Raw genomic sequence first — 23,964 nt, 5'->3', positions numbered from 1 at the left:
GGAGATGTAAAGTCTGTGTTTTTCTTTACATATCGATATCCTTTAATATAATAATGCATATAATAGTATTGTCGTGACGTGTTCTCTTGACGTTCGAATCCGCCATCTTGCTAAAAGTCACTTTCATCAAATAAGGAAAACTAATTGCAAATTAATCACTGATCTAAGGGTAGAGAAATTTCTATTATACTGCGCCACTCTATCCTTAGATAAGTCTATATGAATTAGTAGGATTAATTCAAAATTAGTTAGCAGTCTTTTCATTTATTCAGGCCGATGGTTCTATTTTCTTTCTGGGATTCCCGCTAGATCCGAATTTTTGTGAACGGTGCAGTAAAAAGAAATTCAGGCAAACACAATATTTAAATTAACAAACAAAACATTTAATATATGGTTATATAACAATTACATAAATTCCACTTCAAAATATGACAAACCAGTCAAGTTAGCATATCAAGTCAAGTCATTCATATTAATCCAATCTTCCAAACTTTCACATACAAATTCACAGTTTCAGAATTACAAAGTTCCTATACCCAACTTATTACAATAGAAATTCTTAATTAATCAGTTTCCTTGTATCTCTCAACTACACTCTACGATTGACTCATAACAGGCACTAACCACGGCAGATATCATTTCAATGTCTATATTTTCAACTCTCAGCCTCGATGGTATGCTACAGTTAATGTTAGAAACAGCGCAACGGAACTAATACTTAAATCTTCATACACTGAAATAAACTGATATGACTGTCCTTACCAGAAATAATCTTCAGTACTTCCAATATTTTGTGAGCACACTTTCAAATTGTATTTATCACACTTGCGAAACACTAAATAACTAAAACATTACTAATCGCGCTTCAAAAATCCAGATAACAACTATAAGGTACATTAATTATTCTTATTTATCATTCATCAACTAGTTTAACTCCGTACAATTCCCTTTCATGGTAGTACAGAAATAAGTCGTAATTGTAGACTGACTGGATTTATTCAGAATTCTTCGTTGAATGTCCAGTTCTCTAATTATCCGATTACGGCAATAATTTTCTTTTATTACTACGGCTGATTTTGCTTTCGGCCAACTATAAGATTCACTTATAAAAAAAATATCTACTCAACTCCTATCCTTTGGAATCTTTTAATTACTTCTACTTCTTTAGTTTACTTCCTTGCTACCTTATAGTTCCAAAGTTCCGTTCCGACTCCCTACTTACTCTTACGTATCTATTTTTTCTTCTCCTCTACAAACGCTCCCCTCACACGCGCTCGTTATTTCCACGCGTCTCTATGACAACCGATAGACGTAAACATTCTCGCGAATGTTACATTAGGTTATATAACTACATTCAGTTATTACATAACGTTAACTTTCATGAAAAGAATAAATAGAATATTTGCATTCCAATAAATGCGTAGTTAAATTACAAATATAAGTTCTTACAATATTGACAAAACAATAAACAAAACAGCTTAATAATATTTAATACAGAATCTATTTACCAATAAAACATTTCTTTGATTAAGCACTTAAATATTTGACATAATTAAGGTAGTTATATGATATTAATTTATAATATATGTTATTTACATCAAATAATATTTACAAATATAGTTCTTGTGACGGAAAATCATGTTGGATTCTGAATCAAATAACATTTATTCTATTTTCTACATAATTAAAATCCAACAGTATTATTATCTTTTAATAATGAAATTCTATAATTATGATCACTGATTGCTATACGTTTAGCAGTTTCCTTTTAATTTACACTACCAAGGCTAAGGGCATAACTCCAAAGCAAGTTATGCCAATGAGATCGGTAAATTGTGTTTGTGTGTGTGTGTGTGTGTTTCTTTTGTGACAGGTGGAAAAATACATTAACGGCTCCACTTTATTACTCCTCGAAAATTACGATATTATAAAATTATATATTATAATTATTAGAACACTGAATGATTAATAGAACGATCTCACCGTTGCTTGCCTAGATCTCCAATAATTACTTTCTTCTTTTTGTCTGTCCTTACCAACACTACTGTAAATGTCCCAGCAGCACTGCTGTAACTGGCATGCTCATTGTATTTATATCGTAGAAGTCTTTTAAACTCCAACGCCGTAGACATCAAAATATTCCTTGTTAGCTTTAGCACATCTGTGTCATGTTATGTGCGGTGACGTATTCCTTGGATACAATGAAGTTAAAAGTGTGTTATATTATAAAGCTTAAGAATTACACGTTTTTGCCTTAAGTTAATAGGACGACTCCTTTTACTGGAGAAACCACTTGGAAAAAAACCTACGCTACTGCATATGTTATTATTAAGATAACCCGTGAAATGCGTATTGCTGAAACGGTTACTATTGCCACAGCATCAGTCTCAATATTATTTTAAGGGTTTATTATATTATTGTATTTTTATTTTAAATATGGGATTATGAAAAATTTACAGAAGAAATAATAAAGTTATAAAAAATATAATAAAATTATAAAAATAAAATACATTCTGATTCTTGAAGTAGCTGAGTTTTAAGTTTTTTTACCGATATTTTGCTGAAAAATTTAAAGCCTTAAAATAATTTAAATAGATTAAAGTTTAGTTAAAATATTTAAAAAAGTTACAAATTAAAATTATTAACATATACAACAATTTCTCAATTATTCAAGGTATTGATGGATTAAAACGTTAATTGATGTGTATGAATCATTAGTCATGCGGTTTTTTAATGATTTATTTCTATCGTACTTTCAGTCTTGTTAAATCAAAAAAAGAGTGGTATTGCTTATATATTGTAGGAGTATTTAGTCTCCGGTATTTCAGTTGTCAGCTTACAGCCCAGCGGGCGTTCGTATAACCTCGCTAGAGTAAACATCCCTTTTACCCCACCCCACCATTAAAAGTCGCAAATTACCGTGGACATGACAATTCTCCGAAAGGTCACATTTCCACTTTCTTGCACCGGAAGGAAGGAACAGGTTTGCCGGTTCCCAAAACCATTTGTGTTGTGTGGTCTCTTCGTTCAGGAGGAAATTCTGTGTGTTACTGAATATCATGGCGTTGCTTCAACCTTTGCATTTTTTCCTCGTTTTCTGCTTTCTTGGCTTTACTTTCGGACAAGGTATGATTAAATGATCTGTATAATCTTGTGATTTTCGGTATGATTTTATTATTAGTATCCAAGTGATGATTTTATGTTTTTATATGTAAAAAGACATAATTTTTAAAAGTCCATTTAACTATTATGTAATAAGTAATATCCGCTGCTAAATGGAACGATCGGTTAGTCCCAGACGGAGTAATCCAAGACTGGATTTCTACTATTCCCTCTCTATTACATATTCTAGATATATATTTCTGTCTGCATTCTAGAATATGGTATAACTTCGATTCGATAGTATCGTCTAATTCTGGTGTTATCAGCATCGACACAGCAACCTGAAATAAATAGGTATACGCAGTTATAGTGTTTCCTTCGTTTACATTGTAGACTTCTTGTGTGTGTTATAAGATGACTAAATAGTTAGTGGGATTTTTTTTTTCAAATTTAATTTTTGATATAAAAGTTATTCATCGCCTATCCGTTGATACATTTCGAAAGTACAAGTGAGTCGGTTGATATCTAGGCAACCTGAAGTTTTAGTTCAGTGGATTATTCATTGTTTTGAATTACAGCCGAAGCAACTACAGCAGTGAAGAGTGCATATCTCTAACCTAGGGTTTTGTATTCTTCTGATTACGTTCCCCTTTTTACAGGTTGAAAAGCCCGAGTTCAACCACAACGCTTCCGGTATTAGTTAGTCACGAACGGTACGTCGGACCCAATGGCATTAGGACAGTTGACAAGCTCGCCAATGGCAGGATATTTTACCAATTATCGACGCGCGTAGCTACGTGTTTGTCAAGGATACTGAACACCTAGCTGCGCTACCGTCCACAAGACGGGCTACCTGACCTTCAATTGAAAATCTCTTATGAAGGTTCTTCGCATTCTAAACGTGATTCGAACTCAGCTTGACTGAGCTATGAAGGCTCGCAGCAGAATAAGTAGAAAGTGATGGGGAAAAAAAAAAGGGTTGCTTCAGTTAAAGTTAAATGAACGTTTTTATTTATATGAATGTAAAGTGACCACGAAATGCTACACAAGTAATACAGTAACACTGTACTAGTAATACAGTGTTACTAGTATCGATCTCTTGTAACATACTGCGATGTAGAAGGCAAGTGGAAACTACCACATTATATTTCCAAGTAAAAGTAGCAATGGAAGTTAAAAATGAAGTCAAGATCGGCGATGGAGCCGTCACTGAAGGAGTCATGCCCGGCAGGAAAAGTAACAGGCTTCTCAGGTCGACAACCAACGAAATCCTGGTACTTATTCAAAAATAAAGACAAGCAATAAGCTGAATATTGGAATGTGGAATGTAAGAACCCTACTGAAATCAGGTAAAATAGAAAATGTAAAAATAGAAATGGAAAGACTTAAAATAGACATTCTGGACATTAGTGAGACTAGATGGGAGGGACAGAGTGATTTCTGAAGTGGAGAATTTCGAATATATTCAGGACAAAAGAAGGAAGAATCAGACGTTGCAATGATGCTTCAGAAAAAAGATGGAAATGTAATCACTACAATAATTAACTACAGTGACAGAATCGTGGTTATAAGTATTCAAAATGAACCAGTAAACCTCAATAGTATAATGGTCTACATGCCAACATCACAACATAGCGATGAAGAAATACAAGAAATTTGTGAACAAATGGAAGAAATCTGGAGAACAGTTTTAAAGACAGGCAATACAATAATAATGGGAGATTGGAATGGTATAGTGGGAGAAGCGAGCTATGATAATGTTTCAGGAAGATTTGGTCTTGGACGTAGGAATGAAAGAGGAAAGCAATTAATAGAATTTTGTACACAAAGCCAGCTAGTTATAGCAAATACATTATTTCAAGTTCGAAAAAGAAGAAGATATGCCTGGGAATTTAAATAGGTTATATATTGGTCAAGAAAATATACAGAAACCAAATAAAAAATTGCAAAAGTTATACAGGTGCTGACATCAGCAGTGACCGTAACCTTGTCTTAATGAAAACAGAACTGAAACATAGGAAAGAAATCAAAAGAGACAAACCAATAAGATGAAACCTTGAAAAATTAAAGAGTGAAGAAGTAAAGAGAAAATACTAAGAGGCAACTGACCACAAAATTCCAGAAAACATAAATAGAGTAATATTGAAAACCAATGGAATATGATTCGAGAGTCTATTACAAATGCATGAAATCAATTATTGAAAAATACAGAAAAAGAAAACATTAGATAGGTGAAATAATTGGCCTTATGGATGAAAGAAGAAAATATAAAAATTCTGTTAAAGAGGATGTGGCCAAATACAAATATCTTAAAAATCAAATTATAAGAAAATGTTGGCAAGCGAAGAAAGAATATATGGAAGAACAATGTAATAACATAGATGAATTATTAAAAAAAAATAGATAAAAAAAAACATAGAGAGAGCCTATAAGGATTTAACAAATTTACTTTCAAATTTAATAAGAATAGCAAAAGCAATGCCATCAAAGACGAAAATGGAAAATTACTCATAGAATCTGAGGATATATTAATGGAATGGAAGAATTATCTTGAAAATCTTTATAATGGCGACGAACTACATATCGATATTAACATTGAAAATCAAAATTAAGATAATCTAGGACCTCCAATAATGCGAGAAAATTTTGATAAAGCACTATCAGAAATGAGTAAGGGAAAAAGTCCAGGTGTAGACAATATTCCTATAGAACTGCTACAAAATCTAGGTGACGAGACAAAAACCTTACTCTATCAATTAATAGTCCAAATCTATAATAGAGGAGAAATACCTAAGGAGTTTATGAAATCAACTATAATACCAGTACCAAAAAAAAAAAAAAAAAAGAATAATGCTAATAAATGCAGCCAATTGAAAACAATAGCTAGCTTTAATCCCCTATATCAGCAAAATTCTTCTAAAAATCATTCAAAATAGAATTTATTAAAAAATAGATTGTCTGTTGGATGAAGACCGATTTGGATTTAGAAAGAATAAAGGAACAAGAGCGGCAATACTCTGTTTAAGAACAATAATAGAGAGAAGAATAGACCTTAGTAAAAATGCTTACATTTGCTTCCTTGATTTAGAGAAAGCGTTTGATAATGTAAACCAACAAATACTCCTAAATTGCCTAACTAATATGGGTATAGACTTGAGGGATAGAAAACTAATTTATCAAACATATAAAAATCAATGATAAGGAGAAAATAATAATATAAGGAGTAGAGTAAGACAAGGATGCATGCTTTCACCACTTTTATTTAATTTATATATTGAAAATGCCATTCAGGAAACTAAAGATAAAATAAATAGCGGCATAAGATAAATGGTGAACAAGTCGTGTTTGAGATTTGCAAATGACATAGCTCTTGTAGCAGAATACAGAAAAATATTAAGAACAATGCTAGAATTATTAATTAATAATCTCAAAAATATAAAATAAAATCAACGCAGATAATCAAGACTAAAATCCTTGTTACAGACAAAACCCCTTTCAAGACATTAATATGGAGTATCGCACTGTGGGGATGTGAAACCTGGATTTTAGGCTGAGCAGACGTAAGAAGATTGGAAGCTTTTGAAATGTGGTACTTGCGTCGCATGAATAAAATAAAATAGACAAAAAAAAAAAAAAAAATCAAACGAACAAGTCCTGAGAGATATAAGCGAAACAAGAAGTGTAATTAGATCAATTAAAATTAGAAGAGATAGGTGGTATGAACATATACTCCGGCATGATGGACTTGTAAAGAGAATAACTGAAGGCAAAATAGATGGGGGAAATAAGAAGGGACAGACTAAGGAAAAGTTTTGTTGACCAAGTCAAAGAAAGCACGGGTCTGAGGAGTTACCAGGAGATTAAGAAGAAAACCAATGAAAGAGTGGAATGGAGGAAATGGCTGCTGATCTAACAGTCGCACGACTGACAGCCGATGATGATGATTATCAAAATAAATTCATCCATCCGAAATAGGTGTGAATTTTGATTTCCTTGATGTGCGATGTAATTTTATAAATTGATACTTTCATTGTGAAAATGACTTATCCCTTGAATATTATTAAGCTGAAACATAATCTACGCTAACATTTTATTTTTAATTATATAGTAAAAAATTCCATAAATATTGTAAATAAAGAAAGTGAAATAAATGGTCTCATGCCCTTTTTGTTTTCATATCATAATTTTGGAATGTTTGACTATTAAGATAGACTCAGAGAATTGTATGAACAAGTTTTGCCGCATAGAGTGACGAGCGGAACAGCTAGAGGTGCAGGAGATATTTCACAGTGTAACAGCAAATATTAGGGCAGCGAGGAGGATGTTTTGTAATAAGAATGCAGTGGGCAAAGAGGATGCCCTTCCTATGGGAGTGTGTGTGTGTTGGGGGGGGGGGAATTCCCCAGCGGTAGATGACTTTTAAAACGAGATATGATAGGGCTAGTTAGCGTTTAACTTCCCATGATGATCAAGCAACACCGTGGTGTCTTGGTAACGATATTAATAATTATAAAAATTTTCTGGAAGTATTGGCAACAAACTCTCGCTCTCAGATAATTTAATGTTTATATGTTGTGCAGATTATCACTATAAAATATTCCGTTAAAATAATTTTTTGGATATTTTATACTATTATTAAATAAAAACCGTTTAATCAATTGAAACTACTATTATATACTTTATTTATTTAAATAACTCAATATTCCGATTTAAAAAACCCACGGGTATGGAATATCAAAACACCACCACCAGAAACGGAATTGAAATTGGTTTTCGACGAATTCGGTTGTCTTAGTGAAGTACCTAAAGAAGAAAATTAAAATACGAATAAAGAATTATATATTGCAAGTACAACTCAACTGATCGGATTTTAAGATAAAGCGACGAAATGTAGAACAGATAATTATGTATGACATGATTGAAATAACAATAAGGAGAAAAAAATACTGGGCACGTCACTACTGGATTCTTTGCGCATCTCTGCCCGTAAATCTGAATAAACAATGTTCTGTCAACTGTATGTAAACATCTGATTAAGTTGAATATTATTGAAAAGAAGAGAAGTTACATGAGGAAAAAAGACTTCTATAACCCAGTACATTACAGGAAATGTTTGCGTTTCGAAAACCTCGTGAAAAAAAAAAAAAAAAAAAAAAAAAAAAAAAAAACTTTATTATTCTTAGAACGGTTGCTTCAGTTATTCTTTTATATATTCATGAATTTTGTATATCTTGTCAATTAACTATTATCTTGATATTCCTCTCCAGGCTACGATTATTTTTGAATTCTCTCCTGTACTGTTTTACAGTTTGTAAGTTTTCAGTATCAAATTAATAGGACAGGAGGGAAGTTCATCAAGGGGAATCCGAAGTTAATGATATTTATCGAGGAGAAATTTGTGTCTTGCAAAACAGATGAAGACACTGTTAATCTAAATGCCTTCCGCTTCGTTCATTAACTTGTTTCTAATAACTAACACGTGTTTATATATTTTATTCAGATTCTTCGGAGGATATCAGTAAAGCTCCCACAGTTTCTAAGGGTTGTTTGGATTGCATGTGTGAGGTATGGTTACAATAAATACTTTGTTCTTAAATTGCATGTTTTATTAGAATTAGAATTATTTTCTTTCCGTCATCTCACACAAGAAAATCTTTGCATTCTCTTGATCATACCAAAGTGATCCAGAGCATTTGCGCACTCAGGATTAAACTTGTGGGAGATGCACACTACTCATCGCATTCGACCTTGACTGAGCTTCTGCAATGATCGCTAATTCATAAGTAGTATAGAAATAAAAGACACGACACAACATAAATTTAAAAAAAAAAAAAAATTTTAATTAGAAAAAATTTTTGGAAAATTTTTTTTCCCTTTTTCTTTGGGAGGGGGGGGGGCTGGTCCCCCAAAGAAAAAGTTATCACTTTAAAAACTACAATGTTCATAAAAGAAAAGTTAATTTTCCGACGTGTGATAATAAACAACTCATCCCACAAGACGGATTGATTACCCTATTATCGGAATGGATTCTTCTTCTTTTGACTTGCGCAGAAGTGTCGAAGGGTCTCGCATCTGTGGGCGTACAGTACACTTCCTTTCGAACGTGTATATTACTATTCATTATGGGAAGACTCACTACCAATGCCAGTTTCGACCTTTATTGAACTCTCATCAGTGAGAGTCAGACCCGCGAAGATACTTCGCATCTAAACTTTGTTTGTTTATACCTGGGTAAAGAATAAAATAAGAATATAATTTCTTATCTAGTATAATTTACTTTTTCTTAATCAAGTGGAAAAAATAAACTTTCTACAATGTTCGTATTCAGTGTATTATAATAACATAATAAACCACTTCTGCTTGTATATAGAAAATATATGAAATCGGTATTGAATTAGCTTTCAGTATTTCTACTGGTGCAGCTCCCACCGATGATAATTCTGTAACTTTTCCTGTCTTTATCACTGTATGGAGCTGAGGATTTCAACGGTGGGGATTCTTGATTACCAACCGTGTTGAAAGTACAGCAGTGGTCTCGACGGCTGTGATTTTTTTTGCCTGCCACTTTGGGCTCTTGCTTATTTCTAAGTAAACCCGCGGTTTGGAACGAGAGTTAGTTCTTGCCTATCGCTTAGTACAGCTGAGATGTAGAATGGTAGTTGGCTACGACTTCACGGTTCGTATACGTGGTGTTTAGTACTGCTATAGTTGTGAATGGTGGCAGGTTCTCACCTGCCACTTACTGTAGCCTTGGTTTTCTGCATAGTGCTGCCTGGCAGTGGAGCTAATGAGTAATAAAAGTTTAGTCAATGAATATTGAACGTCTACCGCCAAAAAGGGAGGGTGTCATTCTCCCCTTTAACGTTACCGGTGCAATTGTCCGTCAACGTTTGCAAAAATAAAAGCATTAATAAAATGTGCGAGCCACATTTAAACAAATAAAATGACTTGACGTGGCAGTTACCAACAAAAAAAGGTACTGTCATCTTTTTTAATTCTTTTTTCATTTTATTTTTTCCTAGACCTATGGCACATGCGAACCTACAAGCCAGCCTTGCGCAACAGGTGCTGATGAAGGTCGCTATTGTGGACCTTTCTACATATCAGAGGCCTACTGGGAGGATGCAGGAAAACCCGGAAAGGAATTGGGGCTCCCTGAAGGTAGCTAAGATGTACTTCTATATGCTCTAGTTTTAGTATATAATGTCACACACACACACACACTGTATGTGACTTCCCCCCCCCACACTCGAAATTATTGTTTCCCTTCGTTGTGCAAAACACATTTTCGAATATTTTTCTGCCTAAATTTTCTAAATAATCTAATTACAAATAGGAGATGCTACGTAAGTTCAACATCATTACTGTTTTTGCTGAAATGAAAATCTGCTCGTAAAATTGTGCAGTTTTTATGATAGTGTGTTCCTCGCTCCTCTCCCAGAAATAAAAATTTTTATTTCAGACTTTTAGTACTCTTATCCAAAATAAGCCCAGCATAACATGTTCAATGCAACATTAGTTGGCAGTTAATTAAAATTTAAAGCAATGTGATAATGTTTTCTTATATGATTTTATGTGTAATTAATTTTGGTGTATTGCCTAAATAAACATTTGCGAATAATGAAATTTATTGTATTTTTGTCTGTAATTTTTATAATTAACAGCGGCAAGGAACTTTAGCATATATTCATTAAACGAAGACCCTAGCATTTTATATTTTTAGTTGTGTATTAATTAATTGACATTTTATTTTAGATTTCGAGAATTGCACCACACGCAGGGACTGTTCCGAACTTACCATTCAAAATTACATAAGAAGATTTGGTCAAGATTGCGATCTCGATGGGCTTATTACATGCCATGATGTTGTTCTCGTCCATACTTTAGGACGGATAAGTTGCCATAATAATCAAGAGACGATGAAGTCCAACTTTTGGAAAGAATATATTAAATGTGCCCCAGTAATGGAACCCAGGTAAAGGCAGAGTTGAAGGCGCCTCAGAAAATTGTAATGAAATAACCACGTGCCAGTAAATGGAACTTAATGAAAGTCATTGCCTTTTTTTTTTAACACCTTAGCGTGTACTGTATAACTCTTCTGATTAAAAGTTTATATTAGTGTACCAGCAGAATTTTTATTTTGAAATAATTCAGATCAGTTGACTTAAACGTTTTTAACCAACTAACATGCATCATTAGTTGAAGCCCAGTTATGTCGAATTTTTATATAAATAATGTTTGCAAATACTGTACTAGTTTATTTCAGCGTAAAGAAGAATATCCATTAAACTGCCTGGTGATAACATTCTTTCATTGCATTTACAGTATATTTAATGTGAATTGTCAATTATGAATTGGTGTGAGCTTTAAAGTTCTTTGTGTATAAGTTGTACTGGTTTGTTAGTTTACTGAGTTATCAACAAAAAGCATACATCACACGAGAAGGCAAAAATAAAGTTTATTATTTAGAAAATCGCCTAATATTGCTGTTGATACACACATCAACTATATCGGTTCCTAAGAAATAATCTACGGAAACAATATTTGTACAATTCCACCACCTATGTCGAAACCAGCGGGTAATGTATCGGTTGACATCTTGCGCCATCTTTCGGAGTCCTCCGTAAGCATTGGTCACTATTTTTAGAAATTTCGGTGTTAGTTCTGCCATAGCAGACCAAAGATGAAAGCCGTATCGAGGTACACAGATGTTTCTCTCAAAATACAGTTTTAGATTCCTTAGCTGGTCAACATTTCCCCAGAGATGTCTTATCCCTGGGTTGAGAAGGGGACTGAGACGCATAAATGGTGAATTGTATCCAACATACAGACGTTTCCCGCTGTTCCATAATGCATCCAGAGTGGCCGAAGTCCCAAAGTAATTGGACATCATGTATTTTTTCAACTGAGACTCCAAAAGGTTTATTAGTTCTCTGTGTTGTTCAGTAGGATTTTCTTTAAATCCTGTTTCAAATCCGTGAAAATCCAATATAACAATTTCATTTGTTGCTTCCAGAAATCTCTTTACTTGATCTATCATATCTCGTATTGTCACATCTGTCCTTAAGATTCCGTGAGTTACCCACAGCTTTTCCGGATTTCTCGACACGTTCTGGTATGCTACTCTGATGTCCAAATACCGAATCCCATACACCAGTTGAGTAAATATGTCCTCTTCTTGAGCCATCTGGTAACGTGTGATAATTGCACTCTTTTTGACGTCATGGTACATGTAACTACCAGCGTCATGTGTTCCAGGTAGCATCAGCTCGGACAGCGTTTTCGGTCCAATGATGGAACGAGTGCGGTTCATCCAGTGAGGTCTGGCTCTTATGCACGAAGTTGCTAAAACGTCCGTGTTATAGACGTAGGCGATCCAATAACCGAGACACTCTTCGGAGAGTTGATTCGCTTGAAACACTTGCATAGGATAGATGACACTTGTTCTGTAGTATCCTTCATGACCATCTTTTGGCGTAACACGTACTAAGGGATCATGAACGCCCTCTTTCGGATCGTGAGTGAATAATCCAACCCAAGTCCTTTCATCTTTTTCTAATTGAGGAGGGACATCATACCAGTTTAACTCCAGCTGTCTGGGAATTTTAGTTTCGTTCGGAGAGAACGAAGAAGAAACAGTAAGAAATACTCTGATGCTACCTGTGAAAAAGAATTTTCAGGTATTACTTCAATACAGCTAAAACTAGATTTAAATTCTTATCTGTTAAATATACTACGAGGGACGTCCATAAAGTAAGTTCCGATGGGCTGTCAGAGAAACAAAAATATACTTACAAAAAAAACTTTATTGGAAATTAAAGTAGACATCTTTCCCTACTTTTGTACATAATTTCCGCCATTGTTCAGGCACTTACATAACAGGGCACCAAGAGTTATATACCTTTCGTAGAAGGTTGCCACCTGTGACACAAACCACGTATTGACTGCTTCTTTGACCTCGTCGTTGTCTTGAAACCACCGGCCACCAAGGAAAGATTTCAAATGTTTGAACAGGTGAAAATTCCATCATCCCCCATATAGTTCTGACCTCGCTTCGCGCGAGGTCAGAACTATATGGGGGATGATGGAATTGTTCCCGGCCGAAGACGGCGAGAAGTTGTGTTACGCATCACTTATTGCATGTTTTCTCCATAAACTTCAATAATTTGCCGATGAATTTCAGATGCTTTAACGTTCCTCGCATTCAGGAAAGGGATAACTGACCTAATTTCACATGCGCCGGGCGATTCGATTTTCTTAGAGATTATAAACACACACCAAGAAACGTACGCACTGCGAGAATGTCTGAAAATGGCACCAACGCCTTGCTAACGAATCAACAAACTCAGCACGCATGCGCACCATTGCGATCGCAGCGCTGCGGTGAAAATATTTAAAAACGAACTTAATTTTTGGACGTCTCTCGTATATATAACGCAACAATTTTTAGACATTTATAGGTTAAGGCTCTGAGCATGCATAAATTACACATGAAATACCTTTTAGAATTTGAATGCAGTATTAGGATATGAGAATTCCGTAACCACATACACACAAAAGATTTATATAATTAGAAGTAATTTAGCTGAATGATATTTAACCATCGAGATCGTTTACAAATATGATACATGCGTAGAATTTGGGGGAAGGGAAGAAGAAAGATACGGCGTCTCCTTATTTTTGTTTTAGATTCTACCCCCCCCCCCCTTGAAATTATGTAGGAATGAATGACTTTCGTTCCCCAAAGATGGGGAACGAAATATTTTATTTTGTTGTCTTGTTAACAGATAGTCTTACCTAGATGTTTGAAAGTTTTCGATGGTCAAGAGTTGTCTGTAAATAGGACATAATTACCAGCTTGTCTTTGGGCAAGCTGGTAATTAAGCAAAAGACGTCGCTAGATACTGATCCATGCGTTATTATTATTATTATGTGACACTCTCAAGGAGTCAAGACTCATCGCAGGCGGCACTCTATCCCGCTATATAACTCACCATCTTTCCTACTTCATCTTCCAACTACTACTCTCAACACAAACGCCATCTACCGCCTATTACTACCACCAGCAGTATTTTTCGTCTGTAAATGATATTTTTTTTTCTCCTGAAAATGATCCGATACTCATTATTTGTATTGTTAATCATAATTTCGTTGTGTAAGGTCGCTTAAGTGATTGTGATATTAATTTTTTATTAAATTTTTCCGAGCAGGAGTAGAAATGGGTAATACTTCTGTGAAATTGTGTAACTACAAATATGTAAACTGGTATGTGCCCAGTTATGCAGTTATCCTTTATAACTGCGCATGACTAAGTCTTTGATTGTGATGTTTAAACCAAAATGCGCAATATTGCACTTTATGATGCATTTTCCACTATTCATTGTTTTAACTCGTTTAGTTACTGGTATTTATTACCCAATGATTAAGTGCAATATAATATTATAAATAATCGTTGATTGAAAGAAGTACAAGTGAACAAGCCTTAAGAAGATGTTGGGGAAAATACAGACGATAGATATTATCAATGATGATAAATTCACAGAGTTAGCAATTTTATTTCAATAAGGAAACTGTCAAATGATAACGGTTTGTGGTCTCATTTCTGTTATCTTGTTAGAATGGGAACAATTTCTTTTTGGTCACCTTGGTTGTTACTGAAATAGTGATAAAGGTTTTTATCAAGTTCTGTATAAGCAATTTTTTTTTATATATTATTTTTTGCGTCATATATGACGTTACAATAAATTCAAGTTTTAAAAAATACACGGCATATGGGATAAACAGCAATACACATTTGGATGGCTGTTTATCCCATATACCTAGATCTTCAAGCAGGATTAGATTTGATTTATAATATAACAAGTCTATTGCTCCGCCATGTTAACTTGCATGTCTCTATTAATTTTCTTTCTTTTTTTAAGATAGTCCTTATAAACAAAGAAGCTATGTAAGTTCACTCAAAGCACACTTTTACAAACATCACGTTGCACGGGATTCGAACCCACCATCTTTGCCGTTAAACAAGCAGAGGCTTTTACCTATCAAAGCAAGGTATTAAATGTTACTTTGAACTTGCAAATACTGACTGCAAATTTGCTTTATTGGATGGATTTACTTTCAGTATTTTGATACACTAGTTACTTCATTGATACAAAAATTAATTCTAATTATCTTTCTCATACTTACTCTTGGATTGCGAATTCTTTATCGTCCATATAAGCTCGTCATTTCCATCGGCAAAATGGGTGGCAGTTAAAATATAGATTAACAAAAGTATTCCTCCAACTATTGCCATGGCTGCGAAAATGAACTTGAAAACATACAGAAAAAAAAAAAAAAAAATATATATATATATATATATACACACACACACACACACACACATTTAAAAATTCGAAATATTAACATTACATTTTAATTTAAAATAAATAAAACATTTTCTACTACCTTACTATTTCCTATTACCGTAATTGCATTATATCTAGTACGTGTGTATTATGCGTTGTGGCTTCAAGAATCCGGTAGATGGGAATAAATAAATCTTCAGCATCGAGTGGTTGTTTTTATTTTGCTGTAAGCTATGATTATTAGCTTCATAGTATTAAAGAGTCATGATATTGAGACACTCGAACAGTTGGATGCCGTCTTGTATTCTTAGTGATTCAGCAGTTTATTTCTAACTGCATGCTGAATTTTTGCCATTTGTTTTAGCCCTTATGCAACATTTGTAAATACAGTTGACCTTTGAACAACGCGGGAGTTAGGGTCGTCGACCTTCCGTGTATAACTTTTGACTCCCCAAAAACTTAACTACTAATAGCCCACCGTTGACCGAAAGCCTTACCTAATAGATAAACAGTCGATTAACACATATCTTGTATTGTACGTGTGCATTACATACTATATTCTTACAATAAAGTAAGCCAGAGAAAAGAAAATGCTATTACAGAAAATCATAGGGAAGTGAAAATGCATTTGTAGTACTGTACTGTATCTACTAATACCTTAAGTTTACGTCTTCTGTTTACAAGATGAATCGTATGTCTGTCAGTACCTACATCAATATTGTCTTATATGATACAAAACACTGTAGATGTAATACGTATTACTAACACTAGACATCAAAAAGAAAATGATAATGCGAAAAATAAATTATTCATATTTATTTACAGGTATAACGATTCATGCATTGATAACAATGAAGCAAACATTGCAATAAAGCAGTCTTATTGCTTTATTGCAATCGATACGATTGCTTTGCGGTAGTCTAGCCTATACACTAATGAATGAATCGTTATATATATTTTTTTTATTTTATGCTAAATAATTAATAACAGTTTTTATGCAGTTATGATTAATACTGCATCTTTACGTTTGTTTACATTTCTCTCGACTGCAAATGGTCTTGTACGGTTTGTAAGTGGTTGTGTGCTTAAGTTTTGATAAACTTTTAACATTTTTTATAATAGATTTGTGCTTATTCCATGGTAGTAAATAATAAAATAGACTAGTATCTACATATATTTTATGCAGTCATAACATACCTAACTTTTTCTTAAATTTTTCGATATTTCTAAGCTACGCGGTTCGTCCGCGAGTTTTTTCAAATTTTCGCAAATCTCCAAAAATGTTTCCAATATATAAGTGGCCCGCGCTGTTCAAACCCGCGTTCTTGAAGGGTCAACTGTATTTACATTGATTGCTAGCTTTATGCTCGAACAGGCTGTCACATCTTAAGAATCATAATCAAGGCTCAGGAACTTATTTTTTCATGTCTTTCACGATTTTTCGAAAATGCAAAGCTTATGTTAATTTAATTCATAGGCTGAAATCTCTCTTGCTTGTTGCATGCGATAATTTTTAATAATTACTAAGATAATATTCTCAGAAATTATTCTGAGAATATAATTACCTCTATGATGAATACCCAAAGTATCTCTCATATAATCATGTTAGGTACTCTAACATACACATTTTAGTCCTTATAAGGACTGGCTTAAAGGGGCGAATCAAGAATGCTTTTCATATTCCCCGTTATCTGTAGAGGACAGTGTAGGGATAAGGTGTTATTGAGCTATTAAAGCTCTGATCATGGCAGGAGGGTAACAGCAATAGCCGAGCCTCAGTTAGAACTTCATTGGCTACAGCATTGCCATCCATTACCCTCCAAGGGTATTGGATTGAATGAATCAATCATCGCATCTCACGGTGAATTGTTCAACCATCCTCTAACATACACATGAGAGTTGTTCGATATATATCTTATATTTAGATATAAGTAAATTGAAGATGTTCAAAATTAAAATGGGATTTCTCTCTAATTAAAAAAATATATATGTATTTAATATTGAATTCATGAAAAATATTTAACTTTTTGTTAATTTATTTAGCTATTTTAAAATTTTAATGTTTCGCTCTTACAATTTTATCGTAATCTATCAATTGTACACTGAAATTCATTTAATTCCAATTGTTGATCAAGCAGTTTCGTAAATATCGGTGACTTTGGTTGTCCTGCATCCAAAACTATAAAAATTGTTGTATAACTTGAGAGGAAATAAAAGTGATTGCGTCTCTTATTCAAGTTTAACTCAATTTCTCTTACAGTAATTTTCATGCATTTGAGAATGCTTTTGCATTAAGCGATTTTTCAATTATATAAAGAGGTAGTATAAGTGAACTGTTTAAATATTCAATGAAAAATAAGAATTTTTGGGCGAAGTTACATGTACATTGTAAATAAACCAACTGCAAGGTTTTTTTTTAACATGTTTTTAGAAGGGCATAATTTTTATTTCCGCATCTCAAGTATACTTAAATCCCGCAGATCCATTGTGACGATACCCTATAAAGTGGGAATAAATATCTTCATCAGGAATATTCCTAAGGAAGTTTTCATTTTTGGATAACAGATGAATGAAAAATCAATCCATCCATTATGAAAAAAGGCTAGCAAATATTAATCTGGAAGTTCAGGATGAGCAAATGTAAATATTAAAACCGAGTGACCCGCGAAAATAAACACTTTAATTTCTCGAATTTGATTGGGTCGCGAGTGTGATTAAAGGTTCCACTTTAGCATGTTTTATATATATATATATATATATATATATATATATATATATATATATATATATATATATATATATATAATCATAAATTCCTGCTATAACTTTAAAAATGTTTAGTTTGTTTATTTTTATTTATATTATTATTATTTAATTTGTTTATCATTATTTAATATTAATATTCAAAACAACTAAGATTATGAAGAAAGTGCATCGAGTCTGTAAACTGAGTGTGTTCTGTCCGATTTGCCTTTTGCGGGACCGTATAAGTTGGCTACGATAGTACTGCATAATTAAATTTACATTATTAGCTTCCTATAAATTGCGTTCATCAAAATTAATCTGTTATTTTGAAGTCTTCATATGTTCAGATCTTAATTTCGATCTTCCACAAGGCATTACTAGCTGCAAATATATCCACGCCCCCTCCATCCTGAAATCCCTTCATCTCCAATTTTGTTTAAGTGACCATATCGTCTGCAATTAATTCTACTCATGCATTCTTGAATTAGCGTGAGCCTAAACTCTGTCGCGATATTTACCCTATAGTACGAAAGACGTGGGTTCGAATTCCGTATAGAACACAAAAAATACCTTATGAGCTTTAAAGTGAAGGCTGGATTAGCCTATCTTATATGGAAATTGAAGAATTTTTCATCCTGGAAACGAGTTTTTCTTCCTTTGAAAGAGGCAAACTGGCCAGAGGACACACACGATTGCTTTGGCAATAACTCTAACCAAAGACACACATCTGATTTTTTTTTAAATATGAATCTCACATATGAGAGAACTTATCATACATGAACATAAGTGTACTATGATAAATACTGTACTCCAGAAATCCCTTCTCTAGGGACCAAATATGGAAGTTTTCAAAGCCGCGCTAGGCTTCCAATAAGCACCACACTAGTCTCACGTCTGCATCTCCGAGCTAATGAATGTCACAGTCATCCATGTCCACAGTGGAACTTGAAGATGGTCACTGGTTATCATAGTGGCCATCGAAAAGCTGCTCAATTAGAAGAGCACTTTCGACTAAACATGTTATTGTTATCTGGTATTTTACATTATTTAAGTGAAAATTCCCAATATGATTTTGTTCTGATGAGAGGCGATAGCCGTTCGCTTTTCCTCCACGCTAGAACGAGGTCCGTATTTACAATGGATTTTTCATGAACAGTGTCAATGAAGTAATTCTGAATATTGTGTTAATTTTCGATTCTAAAGAAGGCGCTATTTCATTATTTTTTTAAAAAAAGCCTAGTCATTTTCTTAATAATATATAAATTAAAATTTCTAAATAAATGTTATCAACACAAATCGGATTATATTAATTAATAAAACAGAAGTTAAAGTAAAAAGTATTTGTCTTTTGTCATTGCTAATACATCTCTATCGCTTCTCCCTAATATTGTTAATTATCTTTATCTCTTCTTAAATTAAGAAGGGAATTAGATGCAATCGTATCATCGAACTTTTATGAAATGCTTACCAGTCCATTTTTTTTAATTGTAAACAATTATGAAAGATATCTTAAAATGATTGAAAACAGCGCCTCTGGTGGACATTTCGATATCTCGCTTAACCAAACGAAACTTTATTAAACATACATAATAAAGTATCATTTACTTGTAAATGTCAAACAAGTAACATTTACTTGTTTAACATTTTAAAATATTTTTAAAATGTTAAACTATTAATATTAATATTTAAAAATGGAAATTTTGAAAATATAAATATAAACGTAATTTTAAAATATATAAAGTAGAAATATTTAAAAGTATGTTTAATTGTATTAATAATAATGTCGATTGGGAGCCCTCAATACATTAACATGCAGTCGATTAAATGACTCACCACTTTTGATATGCGAATCAGTAGTAAAGACTGTAACATCTTTAGGATTTTGCTGCCTTATACTTATATAAGTGGTGAAATAAACGTACATTCTGCGTTCCCAAGGCTGAAGCACAGATCAGAACGCATTGAATTTTCCTACAAAGGCAGTAGTGGATTTTGAAAAGAGGAAGTAGCAAATGCTTCTCATTTTTCTCGAAAGATACAGCTGTTATAAATGTCAACAGGTAAGTGCATTGGAGAAAACAGTGGGGAAGATTTAAAAAAGAAAAAAAAACGCGTAGACGTAATGCTACAAGTAATATTTGTGTTTTACAGTATAGCTGAGATTACATAATGGTTATTAATAATGTCAAAGTATAATTCAAAAATAAGGTCTACGAAAAAGTTTCGGATGACTATTACAACATTTATGAGTTTATGGATGCTAAATTACCATGAAACTTGAAATAAATAGCAGTAGTCACTATCGTAACTTCATTACGATGTGTATGGAAGAGAAATATATTTTGCTTTAATTATGTAGAGAGAGAAAGGATAAATTTGACGTCACCACGATGTTATAAGGAGGATGTTATGGGTACATTTACATTTTATAGCTAACTATAAAAAGAAACTTAAAAAGTTTTGAATATCATGAAATTTATGCGAACAGCTTATTTACCACTGAGCTTATGTTCTCATAAGCTCCCTGATAAATTTCGAAACTTTAAGTTTATTTTTAAACTTTCCTATAAAATACGAATGTATCTATAATATCCTCAGTTTGCGATGTTTCTACAATATATTTAAACCTTGTTACTACGAAATACAGATACTACTCACCTACCAGACCACTTTATCTATATAGTAACTGTATAAAAAGGATGTTTCGTGTGTTTGCAGGTAATAGCAGTATTAACAGGATGAAAAGTGTAATCGTATTTTCTCTGGAGAAAAGATAATGGTATTGTCACCTGTTATTTTCACTGAGGTTTTGTCCTTGAAAGAATATTTCTATATTTCTAGAGCAGTAATTTTCAACCTTTTCCATAATATTTCTATTTTTAGAGTAGTGATTTTCAGCCTTTTCCATAATACGGCACACCTAGACTAATTATTAAAATTCTGCGGTAGACTAAAAATATATTTAATTTTTTTGATGATCTGGCAAAAAACAGGCATAATTTTGATTGATTACAAACACAAGAAGAGGGAAGCCCAGACACTAATAAATAAATGCGCAAATTAACATTATTTCTTTCAATTAATTTGTTTTCATAAATCTCGCGGTACATATGAAGACCTCTCGTGGCACACCGGTTGAAAATCGCTGTTCTAGAGCAAACCGATTTGTCTTTTGGCTTTAGGGGGGGGGAAAGAAGTAATGAATATTGGTTAAAATATTCAGAAAAAAATTATAAAAAATCGTTCCTCAGAGAAAATGTTTCTCTCCACCTCCCTTCTGTATATTATTGACACAGTAACATCTTGATGATATTAATTTTGAATATATTCTTTTATAAATATGGTTTAGGCTTGGAAATGTCAAAAGAATTTGTCACTTTTGTTTGAATCTTCATTTAATCTGTTAAAATGGACCAATATTTTCACTATCAAGGTTGCTATGAAACACCTATATTGCTATCAGTAGTCACTTTTGGTGACTTCATTATTAGGTGATGACTTGTGGCGTTTGGTGTGATAGTATGAACTATGCCTTTATTTATTTATTTATTTATTTTTAACCTGCTTTGAACGAAATTGACACCTACGAGTACTTGAAAAATGAGATAACCCACTTTGACGATCACTTATCTTCAAACGTAATTTCATAGTTTTTATCTATATGTTGTCGTCCACTTTTCATTGATGACATAGCGAAACCGGAAGATCGAGGGATAGTTAACAAGTGTCCTGCATCTGACTGGCATGGTCCTGGATATAAAGGTAATTCTGTACATTGATGAATGAATTCTCACTATTCATAAAACTAATCCAGTCAGTTCAAAGAGATGCAAGAATGATATTAAAAATTGTGAATTGACTTCCTTTCTCGTGGTTTTATCTAAACTATTAAATGAATTATTAAACATTAAATTCAAGATGAATGGAGAGCAGATGAGGATTGAGAAACAAAGAAACTTGAGTTGAAAAATTGCTTGGTAGGATTTATGCCATCTAGAGTTTTCTTTTTAAAAAAAAGATGCTTAGCTTCTAAGTTGAGGCGAAACTTGGCAGACCATATTGATGCCTCTAATTTGAAATAAACACACACACACACACACATACACACTATCAATAAATGCCGTGCTTCTGTGATTTCGATTCTTTAATGAAGATTTTTTTCTTTTTTATTCATTTTGTTTTGTCAGTGTGACGTCACGAAAAAATGGTCATGGCATTCTTTTTTAGTCAGATAAAAATTTAATACACATAATTTAAAAATCATCTTATTTTAAATTATTTTTCCAACAATGTCATTGTATTTAACTATGTACACATTAAAACGTATGAAATGACAACCATACATAAAAAAAAAGTCCTCATGCCCTGTTAAGTCAAAGTCCTATTAAGATAGTTTAGTTTGCCGACAGCAACTGCATATAGAGGTGAAGCGATTCAACAAAAATAAATGGCCCACTGTCTAGGAATGTCATATTTCTCTGCTACAAAATTAATATATGCTAAAGTAGCAATTTATCACAGTCATTTTGGATAATTCATGTTTATGTTGAATTGTTATTAACCGATTGCTATTACAAAAAGAAAGTTTGTTTGTCTGTTTAAAAAAAAAGAAAAAAGTTGGACTGTACTACCTTAAAATGATCATCTCGCTGACCACCATTTAGAATGACCTGCTACTCTATTGTCATACATTTACATCAAGTATTTCGCTAGTTCATCTAACACAGTCAGTCATTCACTCACATACTTTTGCTCGTTATATCCATTTATGAAATACAACCCATTCAGTGGCAGCCGGTGAAAATTTTAAGTGGGGGTGCTGCACATACAAAAAAAAAAAAAGAAAAAAAAAAGTTTTTTCCCTTAATCAGTAACGAATTTATTAATAAATAAATTTACATATTAAAAATATTTTATCCTCACCAGGAACAAACACCAATAATAAAAGTTTCGTATCAATAGCAATGGCAACTGCAAACGAATATCGGCGTTAGATCACAGTGCATTTGTTTCGTGTAACGATACTTGAAAAAATATAATTCTTTTGATATTTTCAACAGTGACACTCGTCATAATTCAGCCTTGTATCTATAATAAATAAATAATTATATGTTATTTTAACAAAATAAAATAAGATGTACAAAAAAAAAGTTCACCACCAATAATAAACGTTTCATATCTCTCAGAAATAACGAGCGCAGGCACTGCCCAAGCGGCAGTGTATCTAATGACGTAACGTTCAACGGCAGCAAACGAAGATCGCAGTGCATTTGTTTCGTGTAACGATAATTGAAAAAATATTATTATTTTCATATTTTCAACAGTGACACTCGTCATAATTCGGCCTTGTAACTATAATAAATAAATAATTATATGTTATTTTAACAAAATAAAATAAGATATACAAAAAATAGTTCACCACGCACACGCACCAATAATAAACGTTTCATATCTCACAGAAATAAGGCGCGTAAGCATACTAAAAATACACTGCCGCGTGAGCAGTTATTACAGTTGGGAATGACATAACGTGCAATGACAAATGCAAACGAATATCAGCGTTAGATCGCAGTGCATTTGTGTCGTAATCTAAAGCGTTAATGGAACAATTCCAATTATTAACGATTCAATCACTGTCAAAACATAAGCTTAACTTTAACATGTTGTATTGCATTTATATAATGTTGTAAGCATTGTTATTATTTATAAACACAAACAAAATTTAATTTTTTCATTTTTTCCTTGTGGGTGCTGCAGTGTCGCAGTGCGG

At 33.0% G+C, this 23,964-nt stretch overlaps 3 protein-coding genes across 3 annotated transcripts in view; 2 read left to right on the top strand and 1 right to left on the bottom strand.

Moving 5' to 3' along the window:
• The first annotated feature begins 2,755 nt into the window (after positions 1-2,755).
• LOC150092188 (invertebrate-type lysozyme-like) lies at positions 2,756-11,390 on the top strand. Its single transcript, XM_090415229.1, has 4 exons — positions 2,756-3,126; positions 8,603-8,667; positions 10,125-10,263; positions 10,858-11,390. Exons 1-4 carry the CDS (start codon positions 3,060-3,062, stop codon positions 11,079-11,081), a joined length of 495 nt encoding a protein of 164 aa, XP_090271355.1. The 5' UTR covers positions 2,756-3,059; the 3' UTR covers positions 11,082-11,390.
• A 164-nt stretch (positions 11,391-11,554) lies between these two features.
• On the bottom strand, positions 11,555-15,408 carry LOC150092187 (PI-PLC X domain-containing protein 2-like). Its single transcript, XM_090415253.1, has 2 exons — positions 15,289-15,408; positions 11,555-12,762 (listed from the first exon to the last, which is right to left on the bottom strand). The coding sequence occupies exons 1-2, from the start codon at positions 15,395-15,397 to the stop codon at positions 11,564-11,566; spliced, it is 1,308 nt and encodes a 435-aa protein (XP_090271379.1). The 5' UTR covers positions 15,398-15,408; the 3' UTR covers positions 11,555-11,563.
• Positions 15,409-21,933: 6,525 nt separating this feature from the next.
• LOC150092185 (PI-PLC X domain-containing protein 3-like) overlaps positions 21,934-23,964 on the top strand; it is a 46,359-nt gene continuing 44,328 nt past the window's right edge. Inside the window, exon 1 of the mRNA XM_090415236.1 lies at positions 21,934-21,956. The gene's annotated coding sequence lies outside the window, so the exon portion shown is untranslated. The remainder of the gene's footprint in view (positions 21,957-23,964) is intronic.

This window comes from Typopeltis vanoorti, unplaced genomic scaffold, assembly GCF_054136105.1.
Source record: "Typopeltis vanoorti isolate ZY-2024b unplaced genomic scaffold, IOZ_Tvanoo_1.0 HiC_scaffold_24, whole genome shotgun sequence".
Classification (NCBI taxonomy): Eukaryota; Metazoa; Arthropoda; class Arachnida; order Uropygi; family Thelyphonidae; genus Typopeltis; species Typopeltis vanoorti.
Note: the sequence above shows the minus strand (reverse complement) of the source record. Positions and strands in the feature narration are given on the sequence as shown.

Coding starts and splice junctions, on each gene's coding strand:
- LOC150092188 (XM_090415229.1), top strand. CDS start 3,060: ATGGCGTTGCTTCAACCTTTGCATTTTTTCCTCGTTTTCTGCTTTCTT. Junction 8,668..10,124: donor GTTTGGATTGCATGTGTGAG/GTATGGTTACAA, acceptor ATTTTTTCCTAG/ACCTATGGCACATGCGAACC. Junction 10,264..10,857: donor GGAATTGGGGCTCCCTGAAG/GTAGCTAAGATG, acceptor ATTTTATTTTAG/ATTTCGAGAATTGCACCACA.
- LOC150092187 (XM_090415253.1), bottom strand. CDS start 15,397: ATGGCAATAGTTGGAGGAATACTTTTGTTAATCTATATTTTAACTGCC. Junction 12,763..15,288: donor AAAGAATTCGCAATCCAAGA/GTAAGTATGAGA, acceptor TCTTTTTCACAG/GTAGCATCAGAGTATTTCTT.